This window comes from Callithrix jacchus, chromosome 15 (assembly GCF_049354715.1).
Source record: "Callithrix jacchus isolate 240 chromosome 15, calJac240_pri, whole genome shotgun sequence".
In the NCBI taxonomy this organism is placed as follows: domain Eukaryota; kingdom Metazoa; phylum Chordata; class Mammalia; order Primates; family Cebidae; genus Callithrix; species Callithrix jacchus.
The window spans coordinates 68,068,395-68,088,239 of NC_133516.1; the positions used below are offsets into that span (position 1 = coordinate 68,068,395).

The 19,845-nt window shown below is 45.7% G+C and overlaps 1 protein-coding gene across 2 annotated transcripts in view; it reads left to right on the forward strand.

The window, feature by feature from the left end:
• Positions 1-19,845, forward strand: part of SLC6A11 (solute carrier family 6 member 11) — a 118,296-nt gene that overhangs the window by 73,986 nt on the left and 24,465 nt on the right. For both annotated transcript variants that reach the window (XM_035276299.3, XM_035276300.3), the window contains one exon: positions 15,870-15,973. In XM_035276299.3, the coding sequence (XP_035132190.2) occupies positions 15,870-15,973 (104 nt within the window). The remainder of the gene's footprint in view (positions 1-15,869; positions 15,974-19,845) is intronic.

The window sequence follows — 19,845 nt, forward strand, 5'->3', positions numbered from 1 at the left end:
CTGTGCATTGGTTCTGCCTGCAGAGGGAGCACCCACAGGCCTATCCCCTGGACTCTACCATGGGTGTTTCACTATGTCAGCGTCACCACAAACCTTTCTAGTCCCCTATCTATGCATTATATTTTACTTTCTGATACACTTCACAGTAAGTTATAGACATCGGTACACTTCAGCCTTCAGCCCGTTGGCATTGGTGTCTGTAACTTACTTTATTTTTACCTGATCATTCTTGGTTTTGTAGCTCTAGCCAACGTCCTGAAGAATCGCTGAGGGAAGCATGAGGAATGGAGACAGCCCCTCCCTCACGGTGGCTTTCCCCAAAGCCGAGGCCACTGTGTCGCACACGTTATCTGGGAGGGTGTGTTGTGGTGACCTGCCATCTCCCATTAGTCCCCTAAGGTTAGCCGCCCCTCCTGGTTTCCTGCCTGATACAGCCCTGCGTGTTCATCCACTCCCCCAGGCCCCTGGGACCGGCTGCTTCCACTGGCCTGGGTGCACCGGAATGCTCCATTAGATTCCCAAGGAACTGGCGCCATTTAAAGCTGTCACTACTTCCATTCGGATGAGCATAGGAGAGGCCATGTGAGCAGGTGGCATTGTGACCCTGAAGACAGGACCTGAGAAGTAGAAGGAGAATGGTATGTAAGCAGGACAGGCAGGTCAGCCAGTGTCAAGCAGTGAAATCCGTTTGGACATTGGGCCTGTGGAGTTTGGCTCCAGCTCATTCACGCTGGCTTTTTCTCTTGGTGAAGATGATGGCAGTATACAGAGAAGACGAAAGTGAGCTGCAACTGGGCACAAAAAGATGAACACCACGTGATCTCACTTATTCTGTATGTAGAATCTAGAAAATTCAAACTCACGGAAGCAGAGAGTAGAATGGTGTTTCCCAGGGGTTGGACAGCCAGGGTTGGAGAGATTGGGTCAAAGAATATACACCATCAATACAGCAGGTGGAGTGAGTTCAGGAGATCTATCATGCAGCATGGTGACACAGGCGGTAACTGCAATATAGTCATGAAAGAATAATTTTAAGTGTTCTCACCACAAAAAAAGTAAGCAAGGTAATGTATATGTTAATTAGCTTGATTTAGCCCTTCCGTAGTGTTTATGAATTTCAAAACATCATGTCTAAACCACAATTATATAGAATTTTTTTCAATTAAAAATTTTAAAGTAAAATAATTTGGAGCATATTTTTTAAAAAACTTAGGGCTTTGGGATCAGACAGATGTTGGATTGAGTCTTCAGGTATCAGCTGAGTGGTCTACCAGGGCCTCATCTTCTTCCTCTGTGAGATGGAGATGCTAATACTACCTGCCTATGATGGTGGCGTGAGAATTGAGGGAGATAAACAGCCTGGAAGTGCCCAGTAAAGAAACCGAGGCCCGTGAGGATTCCAAGGGATGGTTTTCTATTGCTGAAATGCAAAAGAATCCACTCACCTTTTCTAAAACTTAATTGTTTTTATTTAAGAGAGTGTCTATGTTTTATTGATTTAAAAAAGGGAGTCAGTAATACTACGCTTTGTAGAAATATGAAGACAACATGAAGTTTGCACTAATGGCTCTTGGGAACTTGGTATTTTTTTTTCTAATTTTATTTTATTTAAGTTCCAGGATACATGTGCAGCACATATACACCATGGAATACTATGCAGTCATAAAAAGGACTAAGATCATGTCCTTTGCAGTGACATGGTTGGAGCTGGAAGCCATCATCCTCAGAAAACTAATACAGGGACAGAAAGCCAAGTACCACATATTCTCACTTATAAGTGGGAGATGAACAATGAGAACACATGGACACAGGGAGAGGAACAACACACTGGGGCCTGTTTGGGGGATTGGGGAGGGAGAGCATCAGGATAAATAGCTAATGTATGTGGGGCTTACTACCTAGGTGATGGATTAGTAGGTGCAGCAAACCACCATGGCACATATTTGCCTATGTAAACTTTTTTAGGAGCAAGGGTCGTCTTTGTATGTGCAGGTGATGCTCATGTGGGCAGCTTGTGTGGCTTCTCAAAGGCTCTTGCTGAGAGGATGGCTCTTCCTTTCTCACTCCTAATGCTGTCTAAGGTGAGTGGCTACAGAGAGACGGAGAGGCCCTGAGGCCTAGTTCCTTGAAGTCTGTCCACTGGGCCTGGCAGAGGAGGTGTTGACCCTGCAGAGAAGACTGGGCAGGTCCAGCTGTTGTAGCATTTCTGGGACAGAACGAGTGGGCCTGGACTCCTGCTCTTTGTAGGACATCCACACCAGGGTGGGAAGGAGACAGTTAAGGCCTTTGCGGCCAGCTCCCTTCAGGGCTAGAAAAGCTGGCTTTTCTTCTGTTACCCCAAGTGGGACCTGCCTAGTCAGGTCCACACACCCTTCACATATGCTTTTTCAGGCCCAAAGGAATAATCACTCTCTGGCCACTTAGCATTTACTGTGAGCCAGGTACTCTGTGCACACTCTACAGACCTAGTCTCATCTTGTCTTCAGAACAACTCTGGCAGCTTGGAATGATGATTTTCCCCATTGTACCCACAAAGAAACTGAGGCTCAAAGAAGTGACCTCCTCAAGGTGGCCCAGCAGAGCTGGAACTCAACCAGATCTGTCTGATTTTGTGAGTCACAAACAAGGTACTTGCTCGACTTTCTTTTTCCTCATATGCTTTCTAGATTGCAAGACCCTGAGCATGGGATGGGAAGCTTCATTCTCTCTATAGTCTCCATGTCCTATTCATGGTGCTCAGGAAATGTTGAAGCGTATAGACCCACTAACCATTAGGCTTCCTAGCAGCAGAAAGCCCCAAACACCTTTTGCCCTAACTTCCAATGCAATACATGTATTAGTCCATTTCACATTGCTGATAAAGACATACTCGAGACTGGACAATTTACAAAGAAACAGGTTTATTGGACTTACTCCCACGTGGCTGGGGAGGCCTCACAATCATGGCAGAAGGTGAAAGGCATATCTCATATGGTGGTGGCAAAAGAGAATGAGAGCCAAGTGAAATGGATTTCCCCTTATCAAACCATCAGATCTCGTGACATTTATTCACTACCATGAGAACAGTATGGGGGAAACTGCCCCCATGATTTAATTATCTCCCACCAGGGCCCTCTCATAACACATGGGAATTATGGGAATACAATTCAAGATGAGATCTGGGTGGGGACACAGCCAAACCATATCATTCTGCCCTGGCACCTCCCAAGTCCCCAGGCTGCACACAGTACGGGCGGGAACTCTGGGCCCTGCCCACAACACTATTTTCTCCTAGGCTCTTGGGCCTGTGTTGGGAGGGGCTGCTGTGAAGACCTATGACATGCCCTGGAGACATGTTCCACATTGTCTAGGGGATTAACATTAGGCTCCTTGTTACTTATGCAAATTTCTGCAGTGGGCTTGAATTTCTCCTAAGAAAATGGGTTTTTCTTTTCTATCATATTGTTAGGCTGCAAATTTTCCAAACTTTATATTCTGCCTCCTTTCACAGGAATGCCTGTGAATGTGGAACTGAATGCCTTTCACAGCACCCAAGTCATCTCTTGAACGTTTTGCTGCTTGGAAATTTCTTCCGCCAGATGCCCTAAATCATCTGTCTCAAGTTCAAAGTTCCACAAATATCTAGGACAGTGGCAAAATGTCACCACTCTGTTTGCTAAAACCCAACAAGAGTCGCTTTTGCTTCAGCTCCCAACAAGTTTCTCTTCTCCATCTGAGACCGCTCAGCCTAGATTTCATTGTTCATGTTATTATCAGTACTTTGTCAAAGCTATTCAACAAGTCTCGAGGGAGTTCCGCACTTTTCCCCATTTTTCTGTCTTCTTCTGAGCCTCCAAACTGTTCCAACCTCTGCCTGTTACCCAGTTCCAAAGTCACTTCCACATTTTGGGGTATCTTTGCAGCAGTGCCCCACTCCCAGTACCAATTTACTGTATAGTCCGTTTTCATGTTGCTGATAAAGACATACCTGAGACTGAGCAATTTACCAAAGAAACAGTTTTATTGGACTTACAGTTTCATGTGGCTAGGGAAGCCTCACAATCATGGCAGAAGGTGAAAGGCATATCTCATGTGGTGGCGGCAAGAGAGAATGAGAGCCAAGAAAAATAGGTTTCCCCTTATCAAGCCATCAGATCTTAGGAGACTTATTCACTACCTTGAAAACAGTATTGGGGAAACTGCCCCTATGATTAAATTATCTCCCACTGGTCCCTCCCACAACACATGGGAATTATAGGAGTAAAATTCAAGATGAGATTTGGGTAGGGACACGGAGCCAAACCACATGCATGCAGAAATTTCCTCTCTGCATCCCTGACTCTGCTTGGATCCTTCTAGCCAGCCACAGGAGCTCTTCCACGACTGGAGCTCTCAGCCAGGGAGGAGGCGCTTCCACTGTTGACTGTGCCTGTCTCCACTCAGTGTGAGCTTTGAGCACTCCCTTTCTATGTGCTGGAGGCCCTAAGCAGCTGTGGGCACCTTACAGACATTTCTTGAGTGCTTCTCATATGCCGGCAAGCATGAAGGGTTGGGGATTCAGCAATGAGAAAACAGCATCCTGCTCTCAGGAAGCTTCCATTCTAGTTGGGGGAGACAGATAATAACGAATGCCACGATATGATCACAGTATTTCTCTATCTGCAGCCAGACACAGAGGTGGCTACCTTTACCATTGAGGCTGTTTCCTTTTCCATTCTCCTCCCAAGGATGTCTTTTCTATCACTTGAAGTTTAGCCCATTTGGCTCCTCCAGGGCATGGATCACCCCAACTAGCTGTTTTATTTCCTGACTTTGAACAAGTTCCATGGTTATTAGCAAAGAAATGTGGTTCTGGGGGGAGATGATGAGGCTTCATCCTAACTGCTTGCTCAACTGACACAAAAGAACCTGCATGATCAGGCTCGGTTTGGGAGCTGAAGTCTGGCTTGCCCTGGAGCCCCTGGTCCAGTGCCACCCATGGGATGTGGGTTCTACAGCCCCACCATCATTGCTGCTCCGACTCCCCCTGCCTCAGTGGTTCCTAGCCTGGACTAGGTAGGACCGCTGGCCCAGGGTCATTTAGGAACAGATGGGGCATAGTTTTGGCTGCCAGAATGACTGGGAGACTTCTAGCATTTAGAGAGTGGGAGCTGGTAGGTAGACATCCCACAGGGAGTGGGCCAGTCCTGCACAATGAATTGTCTTGTCCAAAATTCCAAAAGCCTCCCCCTTAAGGAACACTCCTCAGGGAAGAGCTTGGCCTAAACTGTCTTCCCCTGAGTCTGCATGGATATCCTGGGAAGAGCTCATCCTTCTCTGAGTCTCCCACATTTCGCACTTTGGTAAAATGGGGCTCAAGCAACTGATGTAATGGCTTAGGTAGAGGCCAACTGCCTGTCTGCCCTCTGCACTCTCCATGCCTGGCCATGGCTGTCCAGCCTCCTGGGCAAAAGCCAAGCCACAGTGACCCTCATTCCCTGCTCCACACAAAGGGGCCACTGGGGTCAGCCTACACACCCAAACTCGCCCTGCATAGAACTGAACGGCTCCTCACCACCCGCAGTGCAACCCTTCAGCCCAGTGACACTTTACTGGCAGGGCCCTGGTTGGCCCCAGGGCCAACTGCCTAGGGAAGGGCTTGGCACCAGAGCTAGAGGCTGCAGAACATATTTCCAGTTGGGCTTCCAGGCCAAGAGCCTCAGCTGTTCCCACTGGCCCTGCCCGCCTGCCCAGCACATTAGCATTTAAATATCTCCAAAGTCGTCTCCACCAAAGCCCTCTCCCACCATGGAATCCACCAGGGAGGGAGCATTTGAATCCCTCTCCAAGACTCCCCTTTCCTCATAATGGCCATACTGTATTCATCAGCTTCTGTATGTGGCATTAGCGGAAAGAAGGAGCGAGGGCGCCTAGCAACCCAGAGGAGGCTGAGAAAGAGGTGGGAAGGAAGTGATTTTCATGTAATCATTCACTTCTACAAAAGCCGCTGTCAGGTACACACTGGAAACACAGCTGTTTTATTATTCTCCTAACCTACTTTTAATCTTTTGAGAATCTTTACCAATATAAAAGGCAAAAAGAAAGAGCCTAATTCAGCCATTTTCTGCCAGGCCATATAAGTTATGTTTTTACCTCAAACCAAGGCTCTGCTTACAAAAGTTGTGTGTCTGTATGTGTGTATCTCTCTGTGTGTGTAGCTGTTTGAAAGAAAATGTTGAAGAAAGAAAAGGCTGTGGGTTGGAAGCTCCAGGAGGGCCACCAAGCTCTGTTCTGGCTTCTTGGATCCCAAAGCCCAATATCCCATGTGCTGTTGGGTCTGGCAGTTTTCATGCATCTTCTTGGTCAGGCGCTGGGGCAGCAGAGCCTAGGAGGGATGAAGTATCTGTTCTTCCCACCCATCCCTGTTGGACCCAAGCTGGTAGCCCTAAGAGGCTGGTGTATTTGCTTTAGTGATGGGCAGTTCAGCATTTGGTGCTTCTCAGAAATCAGATTAGTTCACCTGAAGGGAAGGGATGCTGGGATGTTGGAAAGGACATGGGAGTTTGTTTGCATATTATAGTTGAGAATGGTCAGCCACCAAAAGAAACCAGATTAAAAGGATGGTACTAGGTACTCCACTGCACACTTTACATTCATTATGTCTTTCTTTCACAGGCAAGGATGTTGAGGTTCAGAGAGGTGAAGTAATTTGCCCAGGGTTGCATAGCAGTAAGCGGAACAGCAGGGCTCCAAGCTGGGTCTGCTGACCCCAGAGTTTTTGCCCTTTTTATTAAGCCTCTGCAAGGCTCAGAACATGGAGCCTGGCTAGAGAGCTCTCTTGTTTAACTTCATCCCCTTTTGCTTGGTGCTTCAGTGCCTTCTCCTAAGGTGGGCCAGGTTCCCAGGGCAATTAGAAGGTTCATTTATTTGTAAGCCCAAAGTGACTCTTCACACTGAGTGTGTACATCTCTCTAAAGTAAATGGACAAGTGACTTCTTCTCCCTGGGTGTTAGTTTTTTCATCTATGAAAAGGGAATAATAAATAATGATGGCACCCACCAGTATGGACGAGGTGAGTTTAATACCTGTAGAGTGCTTGCATCTGGTGTGTCAAAGGCGCTAATAAAGGTTAGTTGGTGTCATTGTGATCATCAACATGACTATCATCATACACCTCCTCCTACTGGTGCTTTTGTGGCAGGATGGTTAATGCTGCATTTGACAAAGACCTCAAGGCATTACTGCAGCAAACACCAGCCAATTCCAGGACACAAAGATGGATTTAGTTGCTCTGCCTACGGATGCTGGCTTTGGTGACAAGCAGAAGCATGCTCTTCTGCTCTGACTGGCGGCTCTCCTTGCCAGTCAGATCTAAAAATACATTTCTAGGAGAGTTCTTTTCTGTAAACTGTGCTGCCATAGATGCTGTAGAAAATCCCAGATCAGCATCTGTACCTTCATGGGTAGGCAGGACCCTGGCCCCTACTCCCACTGAACTCACTACTCCACTGAACTCATCTCCCATACCCCTCCCCAGTAGTTGCTCCTCTCTGCCAGATGTTGTATGAGAGCTTACCTGCCTTTGCTTGCTGTCTGTCTCTCCCGCTAAAGTGTAAGCTCCTTGAGGGTAGGAGCTCTGTGACGTTTAGTGACAGCTTCTGCCCCCGTTCCTGGGACTTGTACCTGGCATATGGTAGGCACTAAATGCGTGTTTATGTTGGGGGATAAAGGGAAGAGGCTTTTTTGATTCCTTGAGTACTGGAATATCCCGGGAGGGAATGAATGTTGACTAAGCACTGCTGCTCATGAGGGCTCCTGGCTGGGTTTCTGAATACTCTCCGGAGTATTTCTCAGTGCTCTTCAAGAGCTGGGATGGTGCTAAAGGTTTGTTTCACAAATGTTATTTCATCTTCTGTGTGTGAGAGAGACATGCTGCCCACATATGCATGATGACCCCAGTCTCCCTAGTTGGATAAGTCACTTCTCTCCAAGAGGTAGGAAAAAGGCATAAAGCTTTCTTCCCCAAACATCTAAGAAGTTAGACATTCTGCTTGCATGATCAAGGTAGGAATGTGGGGAGAGGGTGAGTGTGTTTCTAGCAACCCACCTGTGTCTAATCTGGGGATGACAATGCTCACCTCAGGGCAGTGTGTGGGACACACAAGACATAAGACATACAGTCTTGTAAACTGGAAAGTGCTGTCCATGTGGACTGGGTCAGCATATGCTGAATATCTGTCATGATGACTGTAGCTAAAGTGTGGGTGGGGAACACTTGTCCTTGTCTGGCCATCCTTTCTTGCTTCTCCCTGCAAATGTCATTGAGGAGCTACTCTGTGCAGCCCTGTGGCCCTAGCTGGGAAGGTGGGCTACACCCTTGTTCACTGCTCTCTGTACCTACTATGCACCAGGGCTCACTGGAACCAGTTGCCTTGAAAGAGGTGAGGTTGCCCCAGAGCTGGAGGCGGGACCACCTCTCTTCTAAAGGGGCCCCACTCCCCTGTTCCCATGCAAATCTGTCCTCCAAACCTCTGAATGTGGACCGCCCACAGCTGTGCTGCCAGAACGCCCCCCATTCATTGCTACAGAACATGGGGAGTGATCCCTTTCTCAGCTACTGACCCAGCTTCCTTAGGGTTTGTTTTGTTGAGACTGTTTTCCCTTCAAATTGTGTTGAGAAATAGGAAGCCCATTCTGTGCTGAGCTGCTCCCTCTGTAGTGTTCTGGGAGATGCTGGTCAGTAGGGCTCAGTTGCCTGGTCTTCCTTTCATTGAGGTGGGTTGCCTTTGTTCTGTTTGACTTGACAGCTGCAGAGCAACTCAAATCCCAGCTGAGACTCCAGGCCTACTCAGTAGACCAGGAGGTCCTAGCTTTCCTCTGTAAAGTGTAGAGCCAGAATGCCATGGGTTCGAACCCGACTCTCTCCCTTATAAGCTGTTTGACTTTTCAGGAGCCTGTTTCCACTTCTGAAAAAATGGAGACGATAATACTTACCTAGTAAGATCATTATGCAAGTTGATATTGTGTACATGAGAGCCTGTAGTACGCAGTAGGTTTCAGCAAATGTTAACTCAAGTTTTTCACTTCTTAAGGCATTACCAAACAGTTGGAAGGGTTGGTTCATGAACATACTGTTAGCTTATTTTACCAGACTTTCTTTTCCCCTTTTGTCAAATCATTCTAATGCCCACCATGATTTTGTTTGTCTATGCTTGTAGAATTCTTAGTTGAAGAAAGTAGCTGTAAGTGAAATAGACTTGGGATAATGCCTTGGTGAAGATAATGCTGTGTTCACCCGTCATTTATTTTTTATCTTCCTGAATAAATGAGAAGACTACATTCCCCAGACTTCCTTGTCTTTAGACTGTGACCAAGTCACTTGTGTGTGACTAACGATATGTATTTGGGGGTGTCAGGCCTAACCCTTAAAACCTTCCCAAGCAAACCTACAGTTTCTCTGCCTCAGAGGCTGTGCTGGAAGCTTGTGTTGAGAGGCAGCAATGCCATAAAGGAAAAACACTTAATATCACAAATCATTGGGTGCAAGAGAGCCCCTTCATAGGGCTATGCTTTAAGCTTTGTGTGGGTGAGAAATAGATTTTTATTGTGCTAAACTACTGAAATTTGGGGGTTTATTGTTTAATCCAGCATAATCTAGCAGTAATTATCTTAACAAACACAGCACTTCAGTGATGAGTTAATTAGTTCCTTTCTAGATTGAGAGGAAGGGATGACAATTGGAGCCATGTTGCATTTTCAGAACCACAGGCATCTGTGTAAAAACACAAACATATATTAGTTATGCTTTCTGTAAAGGAGTCTAATGATGCAGACACCATGTGAAGACATCCCATGGTTCTTCACGGGTTGTTTTCAAGAAATCTAATCCTGTACATTCTCAGACTCTGCTATGCCCAAATGAGCATGTGTCTCAGCAGAAAAACTGATCTCAACATTGGTTTTTCAAATGTGAAAAATAGAATAGGCCAGGGAAGAAAATTTTAGATCTGGAGTCAGGAAGATAAGTTACTGCTAAAATCCTGATGACGTTCAAATCTGTGTCTCTAGCCCAGACATCTGTATGCAGCCCTAGACTTTCCATGTGTTTCTTGGACATCTCACTTGATGTCTCAAACTTCCCTTCTCCAAACAAATACCCATTTCCTGCTTTAGGCCTTTAACTACCCTTAAAAAACCCTGGATCATCCTCTAGTGTTACACCCACACCCACCATCTTGCTCAGATCTGGGTATTCACCTCTCACCTCCAGCCAAGATCAATCTTGTCTAGCCTGCCCTCTGAAGATTTCTTGAGAATCAATGAGATAAGGTGACAACAGCAAAAAAAAAAAAAAAAACAGTTTTAACTTCCTAGAATCTTCCCACCCAAACAGAGAAACAAGGGTAGTAAAACAAAAACCCTATGGACAGCACCTTCAGCACAACTGGGTGACTCCATGAACCACAAAATGTGAATAGATGGGGCCAACAGCAATAACATCTGCATGGTAACAGTTCTGTGGGATGAGCTGAAGATGAACATGAAGGCAAAGGGAATTCAGAAGATCCAGCACCAGGAAACCCAGAAAGCTCTAACATGTGCTGGAAGAGGACTCTCTTTGTGGGTGGAAGCTTGGTGGACCTGTCTGAGAACATCACCTCAAACAAGGAGGGGGTCTGTGCAGTCTCTAAGCCCTAGGTAAGTGAGGGAGGACTGCAGCAAGCTTGAGCAGAGGTCTGGCCCTGTGAACGCAGGAACTAACTAGCTTAGGCTTTGTTGTCATTAAGGAGAAATTACGGGAAGCAGAGTCCAAATTGAGCAGGACAGAGATACTAGAGAAAGTGAAAGAAGAAATTTTGGATAGGAGTGGGAGAAAAGAACAGAGAACAATAATATCAAAAAGTACTATCTGAATGGCCATAGTTTTCAACAGTTTTTGGCAATAACAGAAGAAGGAAAGTTTAGACTGTGAGTCTGGGAAAATCTATCCTGGACCACTCTCATTCCTCTACACAAGAAAATCCTCTCCTTAGAGTACAGCTAAATCTATCTCACCTACACATGAGCACCAGAAGAGGATTGTTATTAAAAATAAAAGTAAAAATCTTATGCAAAGCTATTGTAAGGAAAATAATTATGGAAAAATACTGTCCCAAGGTATTGCACAAAGACAGACCCACAAAACAACAGAATGCTGAAACTTAATATTTCAAAACAAGCTAAAGGAAATTAATAAACCAGTGGATACTCTGAGGCAAATAGCATACATGAAATTGTTAGACAAAAAGACTATTTAAAAAGAGAGCTGACAGGAAGGACAACTTACAAGATAAAAACTATTTCAGAAAAATAACTAACATGAAGGAATAAAAGTGAACACAGACCATGGAAAATATGTTAAGATAAACAGAGGATAGAAAGGAGGAAAAATATAAAAAATAAAGTCAGAAATGAATAAAAAATTTTTAAATAATGCAAAAAAAAGTGATAGGTATTGAAGGTGGGCAAAGAGGGTCCAACATACCTACAAGTCTCCAAAGAAGAGACCCAAAGCAATGGAAGAGAATAAATCCAACAATAATTTTAGGATCTTTTTTCTCCTGAAAGAGAAGACATGAATTTTCATCTTGAAAAAATATGCAATGAGCCTGAGAAAATAACACAGATTAGTCACTATTGGACTTGGACATCCAGACCAAAAGAATAAGTGCTTTATAAGGGGATGCAAGTTATATTGGCACCAGATTTTATACAGCAGCACTTTGTGCCAGAAACAACTAAGTAATATATTCCAGCACTCAGGAAAAGAAAAAGAGAGCCAAGGATTTTATATACAGCCAAATTCCCTTTCAAGTATGAAAGTCACAGATCAACTATTCTAAACATGCAAGAATTCAGCAAATATTATTTCCTGTGAGTCTTTCCAGAGGAATTTACTGGAGAATAAGCTACAGATAACCAAATTGACTGGAAAGGTATTAACATAAGGGCTGGGGGTGATCATTAAATTCATAGTTACCTATTGAATTCGCATTAAATAATGACTATCAGGAGCCTAGTGTGGTGGTACACACCTGTAGTCACAGCTACTTAGGAGGCTAAGGCAGAAGGATCACTTGAACCCAGGAGTCAAGGCTGAAGTGAGCCATGATAACACCATGCGCTCCAGCCTTGGCAACAAAGTGAGATCCCATCTCAGTCAGTCAATCCATCAGTCAGTAAAGGCTATTTCATGGCCATATGTTCTGATCATACAAACGGTATATTAAAAATTTGAAGATAATGGAGAGTGTATATATGAAAAGTAGGATATGTTTACAGGTTGACTTATAAGTGTTAACTGGAAGCAAGTGGATATTTCTTCAAATTGGATTCTAGGGGGTAGAGAGGGAAAACAAATTGAAGCTATAGCTAATTTCAGTATTCCTCACAGCAGAGAACCAACAGACCGTGTCCAAAAAAAGGGGAGGACTAAGGGTATTGTGTAAAGGCGCTGGTTTAATGGTAAACATCAGAATAAAAATGACAAACTTTTCCCCATAGTAGTAGGGAAGCAAGATGGAAAAATCATTTAAGAACATACATTTCACGTGAATCTTCAACATGACTTCTTTCCTCTCCTCCAATCTTGAAAGGTGTGCCTCCTCCAGGAAGCCTTCTATGATTGCCTTAGCACAGGTTTCTCTTTCCTCCCATCTGTCTCTCCTAGCTGCTGGGCACCTTGTTTTGTGAATGTTTTATCTCACCTGAAGTCAGAGATGGAGTGCCATGTACATTTGTGTGGTATTCTGTCAGAGTCTGACATGGGCAGTGCAGTATAGTTGTGAATAAATTCAGTGGATGCTGGTCCATCAGTAATTCAGGATTGATTAGAGGATTTGGGCTCATATCCTCTGGGTTTTTCTAAGAGCTAAATGTTGCTATTAGCTTCCATTTGAAGTGAGAACAATTCAATTCAAACATGACTTAAATAAAAGAGGAATTTATAGGCCTCTGAAGTGGAATGTTCTAGGATGGGTCTGATTTCAGATCTGATCCAGGGACTCAAGTCATGTGCTAATATTGATCTGCCTTTGCTCTAGACTCTGCTTTACTGTGTATTGGTCTTTATTCTTGGTAGACTCTTCCTTCATGGCCAGTGACACCCCCAGCAGTTACAAGCTTAACGACCACAGCAAAAACAAAAAAAAGTGTCCCACTGAGTGACTTGGCTTGCATCATATGCTCATCCATGAACCAGTCACTGTAGCCAAGAGAAATACTTAGACTGGCCAGGCCTGGGTCATGTGGCCAGCCCTGAATCTACCTCTGAGCAGAGAAGAGGTAGCTTTCCAAAGTGAAACTGAGGTGGTGTTACCCAAAAACGAAAGATGGATGCTTAGTAGGCAAAAGTAGCAGGTATCCCTATCAGTGCTGATGTGCTCAAAGAACAGACCGAAACAAAAACAAATTACCTGCAAGTGAAAATCATTGATCTGGGGGACATAGCTTTGGGGCTTGTGGATTGAAAGCTTTCTTTGGTGTTTTCTAACTCATTGAGCATTTATTTACCATGTTAGGGGGAGAGGCCGCTTTCCACTGAGTGATAGGATTCAGTCAGGATTGCGGAGTCGGCTCGCCCACAAGTCTGAGGGCCTTGCTCACTCTGGCCCTCCTTCACTGTCCACACATTAACAAGTGCCGTAGACTAGAGGCCCAGTATCTGGTCAGGCACTGTGTAGCTTTAGGAGTAGCCACTGGGATTTGGCCTCCCGTATCCTGGGTCAGCAGCTGCACTGTTTTTCGCTTACCCATGTGGCTCACTGGCCTTACTAAGCAGAAGAGGCAATCCACTGAGGAAGCAATTGGGGAAACTGAGGCAAAGCCAGAGGAATTAAAAATACAACCACTTCTTCTCAAGCCTTTAACACTTTGTTCTCCACTGGACCCTTCTACCAACATTTAAGCATCCTTAAGCTTCTACCATTTCCAAGAACCCTCCCCAGATTCTATTTATACTTTTATTACCAGCCTATCTCATACCTCCCATTCTCGGCAAAATGTCTTGAGTTTTTTCTTGTATTTCCAGACCTTTCCATTTTCTCCTACCCCATCTAAGTGCACTCTGGTCTACTGGCACTACCTGTCTCTCCTGGCCCCTGCACTACCACATGAAAGAGAGGGATGCGGTCTGGGTGACCCCAGAATAGGAACACAGGAAGAGAGAGTTTGTCTCATCCTAAGCAATGTTCTAGTAATCAGAGCTCTCTGAAGAAGAAAGTGTCTGTGTCAGGAGGTAGTGAACTCCCTGTCCCTGGTAGTAAGCAAGCAGAGACTACTGTCAGAAGTACTCAGAAGAGAGTCCTGTGTTGAGTGAGAGGTTTCACCAGAGGCCTTCTGAGGCTGATTCCAAGTCAGAAATTCTGGGCCTGATGAAGCATACATCTTTAGAGGCAGACCTCCATGGACTTGAATCTGCCACTTCCCAGTTTTGTGGTCTTGGGCACATTATTCAACCTCTTGAGGAGCTCCCCAGTCTCCTCAACTATAAAAGGGACACAGTCATAGCACCTATCACATAGGGTTGCTGTGGATTTTTTTTTTTTTTTTTTTTTGAGACAGTCTTGCTCTGTCACCCACGCTGGATTGCTGATTTTTTTTTTTTTTATTTTTTATTTTTTGAGAAACAGTCTTGCTCTCTCACCCAGGCTTGAGTGCAGTGGTGTGATCTCAGCTCACCGCAACCTCTGTCTCCCAGTTCAAGCAATTCTTGTGCCTCAGCCTTCCACGTAGCTGGGATTACAGGCGTGCATCACCACGCCTGGCTAATTTTTGTGTTTCTAGTAGAGACAGCATTTCACCATGTTTCCCAGGCCGGTCTCGAACTCCTGACCTCAGGTGATCCACCCACCTTGGCCTCCCAAAGTGCTGGAATTACAGGCATGAGCCACCGTGCCCAGCCGGGTTTATTACTGTGAATATTCAGTAATGCATGAAGGGCAGTGATGCATGATGCCTTGACATTGAGAGGTCAGCAAGTGTTCCCTGTGTTTTATATTTAGTGCCAGCCTTGTTCTCTACATGGTATTTGATACTCAAGCATGAAACTCATCAGCTGCATTTGGATTTGAGCTCTGGATTTTCCTTGGTAACTTCTAGGGGCTGGGCTCAAAGGGAGCCTTGGGGGAAAGTGTTAGAGAAGCCACTGTCATTTTTGTTGTGTGTGTCATGCTGTCTACAGCAGTTTTTGTCAAAAGGGAGCTTGGGGACTAAGAAAAGTAGTTATCTTGTGTACCACATAGGAAGCCTAGAGGGGGCAATCTGTTCTGAAAGGGAGAAGGAAGTGGTGAGCCTCCCTCACTCCTCCCCTCCCTGCCACCTTTTATGCTGAGGTCACCTATGCAATTGTATCGCCCTGGACAGAATCTTGTGATACTTTTCTCCTGGTAGCCTTAATCACAAGGAGAAGGAAGCATTCGTTTTACCTTAAACATGACTTACCGTCCAAACAGGCACCGGATCCCAGGGGCTCACACTTCTTATTGCATGAATCCTTGCAACAGTCCTGATAGGGAAGTTTCTTCCCTACTTTGCTGATAAGGAAACTAAGGCTCAGAGAGGTTAAGCAACTTGTCCAGTGTCACACAGCTGAGGCTGGACTCCTAAGCATCCAAGTTCTTGCTATTCAGTGAGCTATAATTCATAACCTCTGGCAAATTCCATAACTAGTTGAGGATACTTGCACTTGATCAAGTGGTCCCCAAGAATAGAACTCCTCTAAAAGGGATCCTGGGTAGGTTAGGAAGTTTAATTATCCCTTGTGGAGTTTTTCTGAAGGGTAGAGTGTGGGTGGGGGATTTCAGAGACCAGGGCCACCCTCTCACCACACATCTGACTTCTGTTTATGCCAACATCTTTGTGCCTTCCTACAGGTCTGGGTAGATGCTGGAACGCAGATCTTTTTCTCCTATGCCATTTGCCTGGGCTGTCTGACCGCTCTGGGAAGTTATAACAATTATAACAACAACTGCTACAGGTGAGCATTTCCCTGGGCCCTGCCAGCACTCCACCAAGCCCTGAGAGCCCTCCGACCTGTCAGGTTAGTTTATGTTTTTCTGCCCCACCTTGCAGGGCCCCAGAAGGAGACAGATAGGCTGTTTGTTGGCCTCCCACTACCCAAGGGTCAAAGAGTGGGCCACCATGGAGCTAGGAGTATAATAAATGCAATCAGACTCCCTTCCAGGCTGCAAAGCCAATTCCCTGCAACCACTGGCATCTCATTCAGGCCTCAGTGCCACCTTGTATGGTAAAGAAGTATCCCAGGGTAGATAAGAGGCTTGCCCGAGTCACAGAGCTAATACATACACCAAGGGCCTTGTTCTCCTGCCTGCTCTTTAGAAACCTGCTTCCTGCCCCTTTGTACTTGACTGTAGGGTCCTCTTCTGCCCCGCCTGGGGCCAGTGCCCCACCTTGCCCCTCAGCCTAACGCGTCTCTCTTGCCTCCTGTAGCTGGCTGCACCAGGGCTGGGAGGGGGTGCAAGTGGGGAGGTGAGCCCCAGGTTGTCTGACCCTTGGCTGCCTGGCTTCTCACACGTGCAGCTTGACTTTTACAGCAAGACTGAGACCCTTGGAGGGCAGGGGACCTGCCCAAGGTCACCTAGCAGTGCGCAGGGGAAGTGCCGGTTTAGGATGATGGTCGGTCTGTTAGGATTTCTGTCTACTGAGGTCTCTGCATCCCTGAACTCGGTACCTGGTACACAATAGGTTACTATTTCATCGTAGATGGGCAGTGCACCTCTTCCTTAGAGTCTAAGAGCTCCTTAAGCAGGGATAAGACCATGGAGTAATGATAGTGCAGCGGTCCCTTATCACAGAGTAGAGGAGAAAGGAAGGTGTTTTTTAACAAATGGTTCTGAGATAGGTTAAATACTTGGGGGAAATAATAAAATTATATTCTCATATATTTTCACCATAATAAGTGTCAGATTGGTTAAAGAGTTAAATATTTTTGAAAGGAAACCATTATAAGCAGGAATGAAATACTGATTTCAGAATGGGAAAAGATGTAGAAAACATCAAAAATAATTAAATCACAAAAGAACTAAGTGAGAGATTGGAGACATTCTAAATTTCTGGAAAGAAACACACAAAACTCTTCCAAGTAGCTACCTCTGTAACGTGAGACTGGAAAGTCAGAGGTGGGAGATGGGCTTTTCCCACTTCTACCTTCTGTATGGCTGAAATGGGTTCGTTTTGTTTAGTTTCTTTTGTTTAACTCTGCTTTTATAATTTAAAAAATTGTTAATGCAAATATCTACATTATTTTATTTCCAAATAAAATATGAAAATTTTCTATAAGATTAACAAGCATTCCAACAACATACGATACTCAAGGGGTTTGTATCCACAATATATAAAGAATGCAAACAGATCTATAGGAAAAACACTAGGGCACCAATAGGAAAACAAGCAACACACTCTTAAAATATTGTGAGTGTTTTTCCCAGGTCCTGTTCATCATAGGTGAGGGTAGGTGAGCAGGTCATGTCATACCCCACTGGTGGGACGGGAACTTGGAGCTAACCACCACATCACTGGGTCACCATGTGGCTCAAGTGGCACCACACATTTGAAAGAACTGTTATCAGTGATAACATCCCTCCACATCACCCCATCTTTAAGACAGGGAAAGTGAAGCAGTCCCTGGACTCTGACTGGGGTCTCTCAGTGGCCATCCCGGCCTCCCTGCTACATGCTTTCTGAGAGCTAGCTTAGCGGTCACGTCATGAACTCACTTGTTAAGTCGGCAGTGTTTACTGTGTGTCTACTAAGTGTGAGGCCATGTGAATTGGTGCCATGGGAGATACAGCAGTGGCGCAGCCTATAGAGTTTGTAACTTGGGGAAATCAAGGCAATGGGGAAGTCCAACATGCTGAGAAGAGAAACTGCTGTAGAATCCAGTTGTAGAATCCAGAATCACGTGCCATCAGGCTGCTGTGAGTTCTGCTCTTAGAGGTCTTTGGGTGACAGGTATTTGGGTGACTGGATGATGACGAGATGCTAGAGATGGACAGTCAGAGCAGGCTGTCCAGAAGAAGGCGTCCAGGTTTCGTGGAGGATGTGGGTGTAGGGGATGAGAGGTGAAGCACTTTCTCAGCCATAAAGCAAAATGTTAACCATGGACAGGGAGAGGCACCCAGATAAGAACAGCACACACAGGCTTCCGGGCTGGGCCAAGTCTGACCCCCCGGGATACCAGAGAGGGCTACTGTCTGTGTACAGTATCACCTCATTGGTGGCTTACGGTCAGCATGGAGACCTCTGTGCTGGGCCCTTGAGAGATCACTTGGTCACTGTCCCCTCCAGCTAGGCTGTCAGCACCATAAGGATGTGGGCTGGATGTTCTTGTTCTCTGCTGCATCCCTTGTACTTAGTTTAGTGCTGGCTTATATGCAGGGAAGTCAGAATGAAACCACCCCACTACACAAGCAAGGAGACAGCAGCCCATGGAGCTCGAGTCCCTTGTACCTGTTCACATTGCTGGGGATGGAGCGTGGCTTTTCACCTGAGTCTTCCTGGCTCCTGTACCCCTATTCCTCACTACCAGGGATAGTCAGCTCTTTCTCAACTACTGGAGTTGAATAGGGTTTGGCTAAAACTTCCTTGTCTCCAGCCTGTGTCTTGGGGCAGTGGCAGCTTCATTCCCCACTGGGTGCGTGGATGATGTGTGCTGTCAGCCATGGGTCCCTGCTGCTTCCCCCTCCAGCAGGCAGGGTTTCATTTCACTCTCCCATCAGCAGAAGAAAGCAAATCCCCTGGGTGGCAATGCAAAATCAAAAGGTTCATTTTATTTCCTTTTCCAAATTGTTCTGCAAGTGGGTCTTCTCAACTCCGATGGAGTAAATTAGTACCCTCTCTCCTGACAGCGTAATAGCTTCTGGAGGTCTTAAAAGCCCAGCTCAGCTCCTGCCAACTTCAAAGCACTGTTACATAAGCTTTTTACCTAGACATGGAAGCTGGGGAAGGAATTAGAGGGATGGAAATGGAGCAAGCCAAGCAGGGAAAATCCTCACTTCCAAAGATACCACTAAGCTTTGTCTGCTTGAAGGGGTGGGTGTTCTGGGGGCTGGAGGGGAGGAGGGACAGGTCCCTAAAGAGCTTCTCTGTCTCTCCTTCTGTCTCTCCCTAGTGTGAGGAGGTCACTCAGGAGGCCTCTGCAGGAAGATGGGAATTTTTTAACAAGGGAAATTTGTTTTACAACTTTGCCCAGAGACAATTTTTTAAAGTCAGAATGTGTTCATCTTAATTCTTAGGGTGCATCGTTTTTGTTTAGCTCCTAGCAAAAGCATGGGTTTTAATCTATGTGACTCACCTCCCTCAGCCTTAGAATTCAGTGAAACCTAGCCCAGGGCTGGCACATTGCAGGTCCTGAAAGCATCACATGGGAGAATTCTAGAATGCAGAGGATGTAGAAAAAGGCTTTCCTCCCCGGTATCATCCAATGTCCACGGTTTGATACGTCAGGGCCATTTTGCCTCAGACTTCAGGAAACAGACACAAGGAGCAGATGTATCCCAATCTTAGGAATAACTCTGCCCTTACCTGGGCATAGCTGAATTTCTTTTTAAGCAGAGGTAAATCAGACTTGCAGATAAAGTCCCCAGTTATACCAGCCCAGCCAGCATTCACAGTGCCAGACGAGTTAGTTAGAGGGACCTGTATCAGTTATCCATGGCCACAATACTGCTGTATAACAAACGACCCCAGCACACAGGAGCTGACCACAGCAGGTGATTGCTTATATCACTCACAAGTCTGCTGGTCAGCTGGAGAGGCTCTCCTGCAGGCTGTGGGTTGAAGGACCCTGGGTTTGGCTCCAGGGTCCAAGCCAGGCTCAAGTCAACTCCA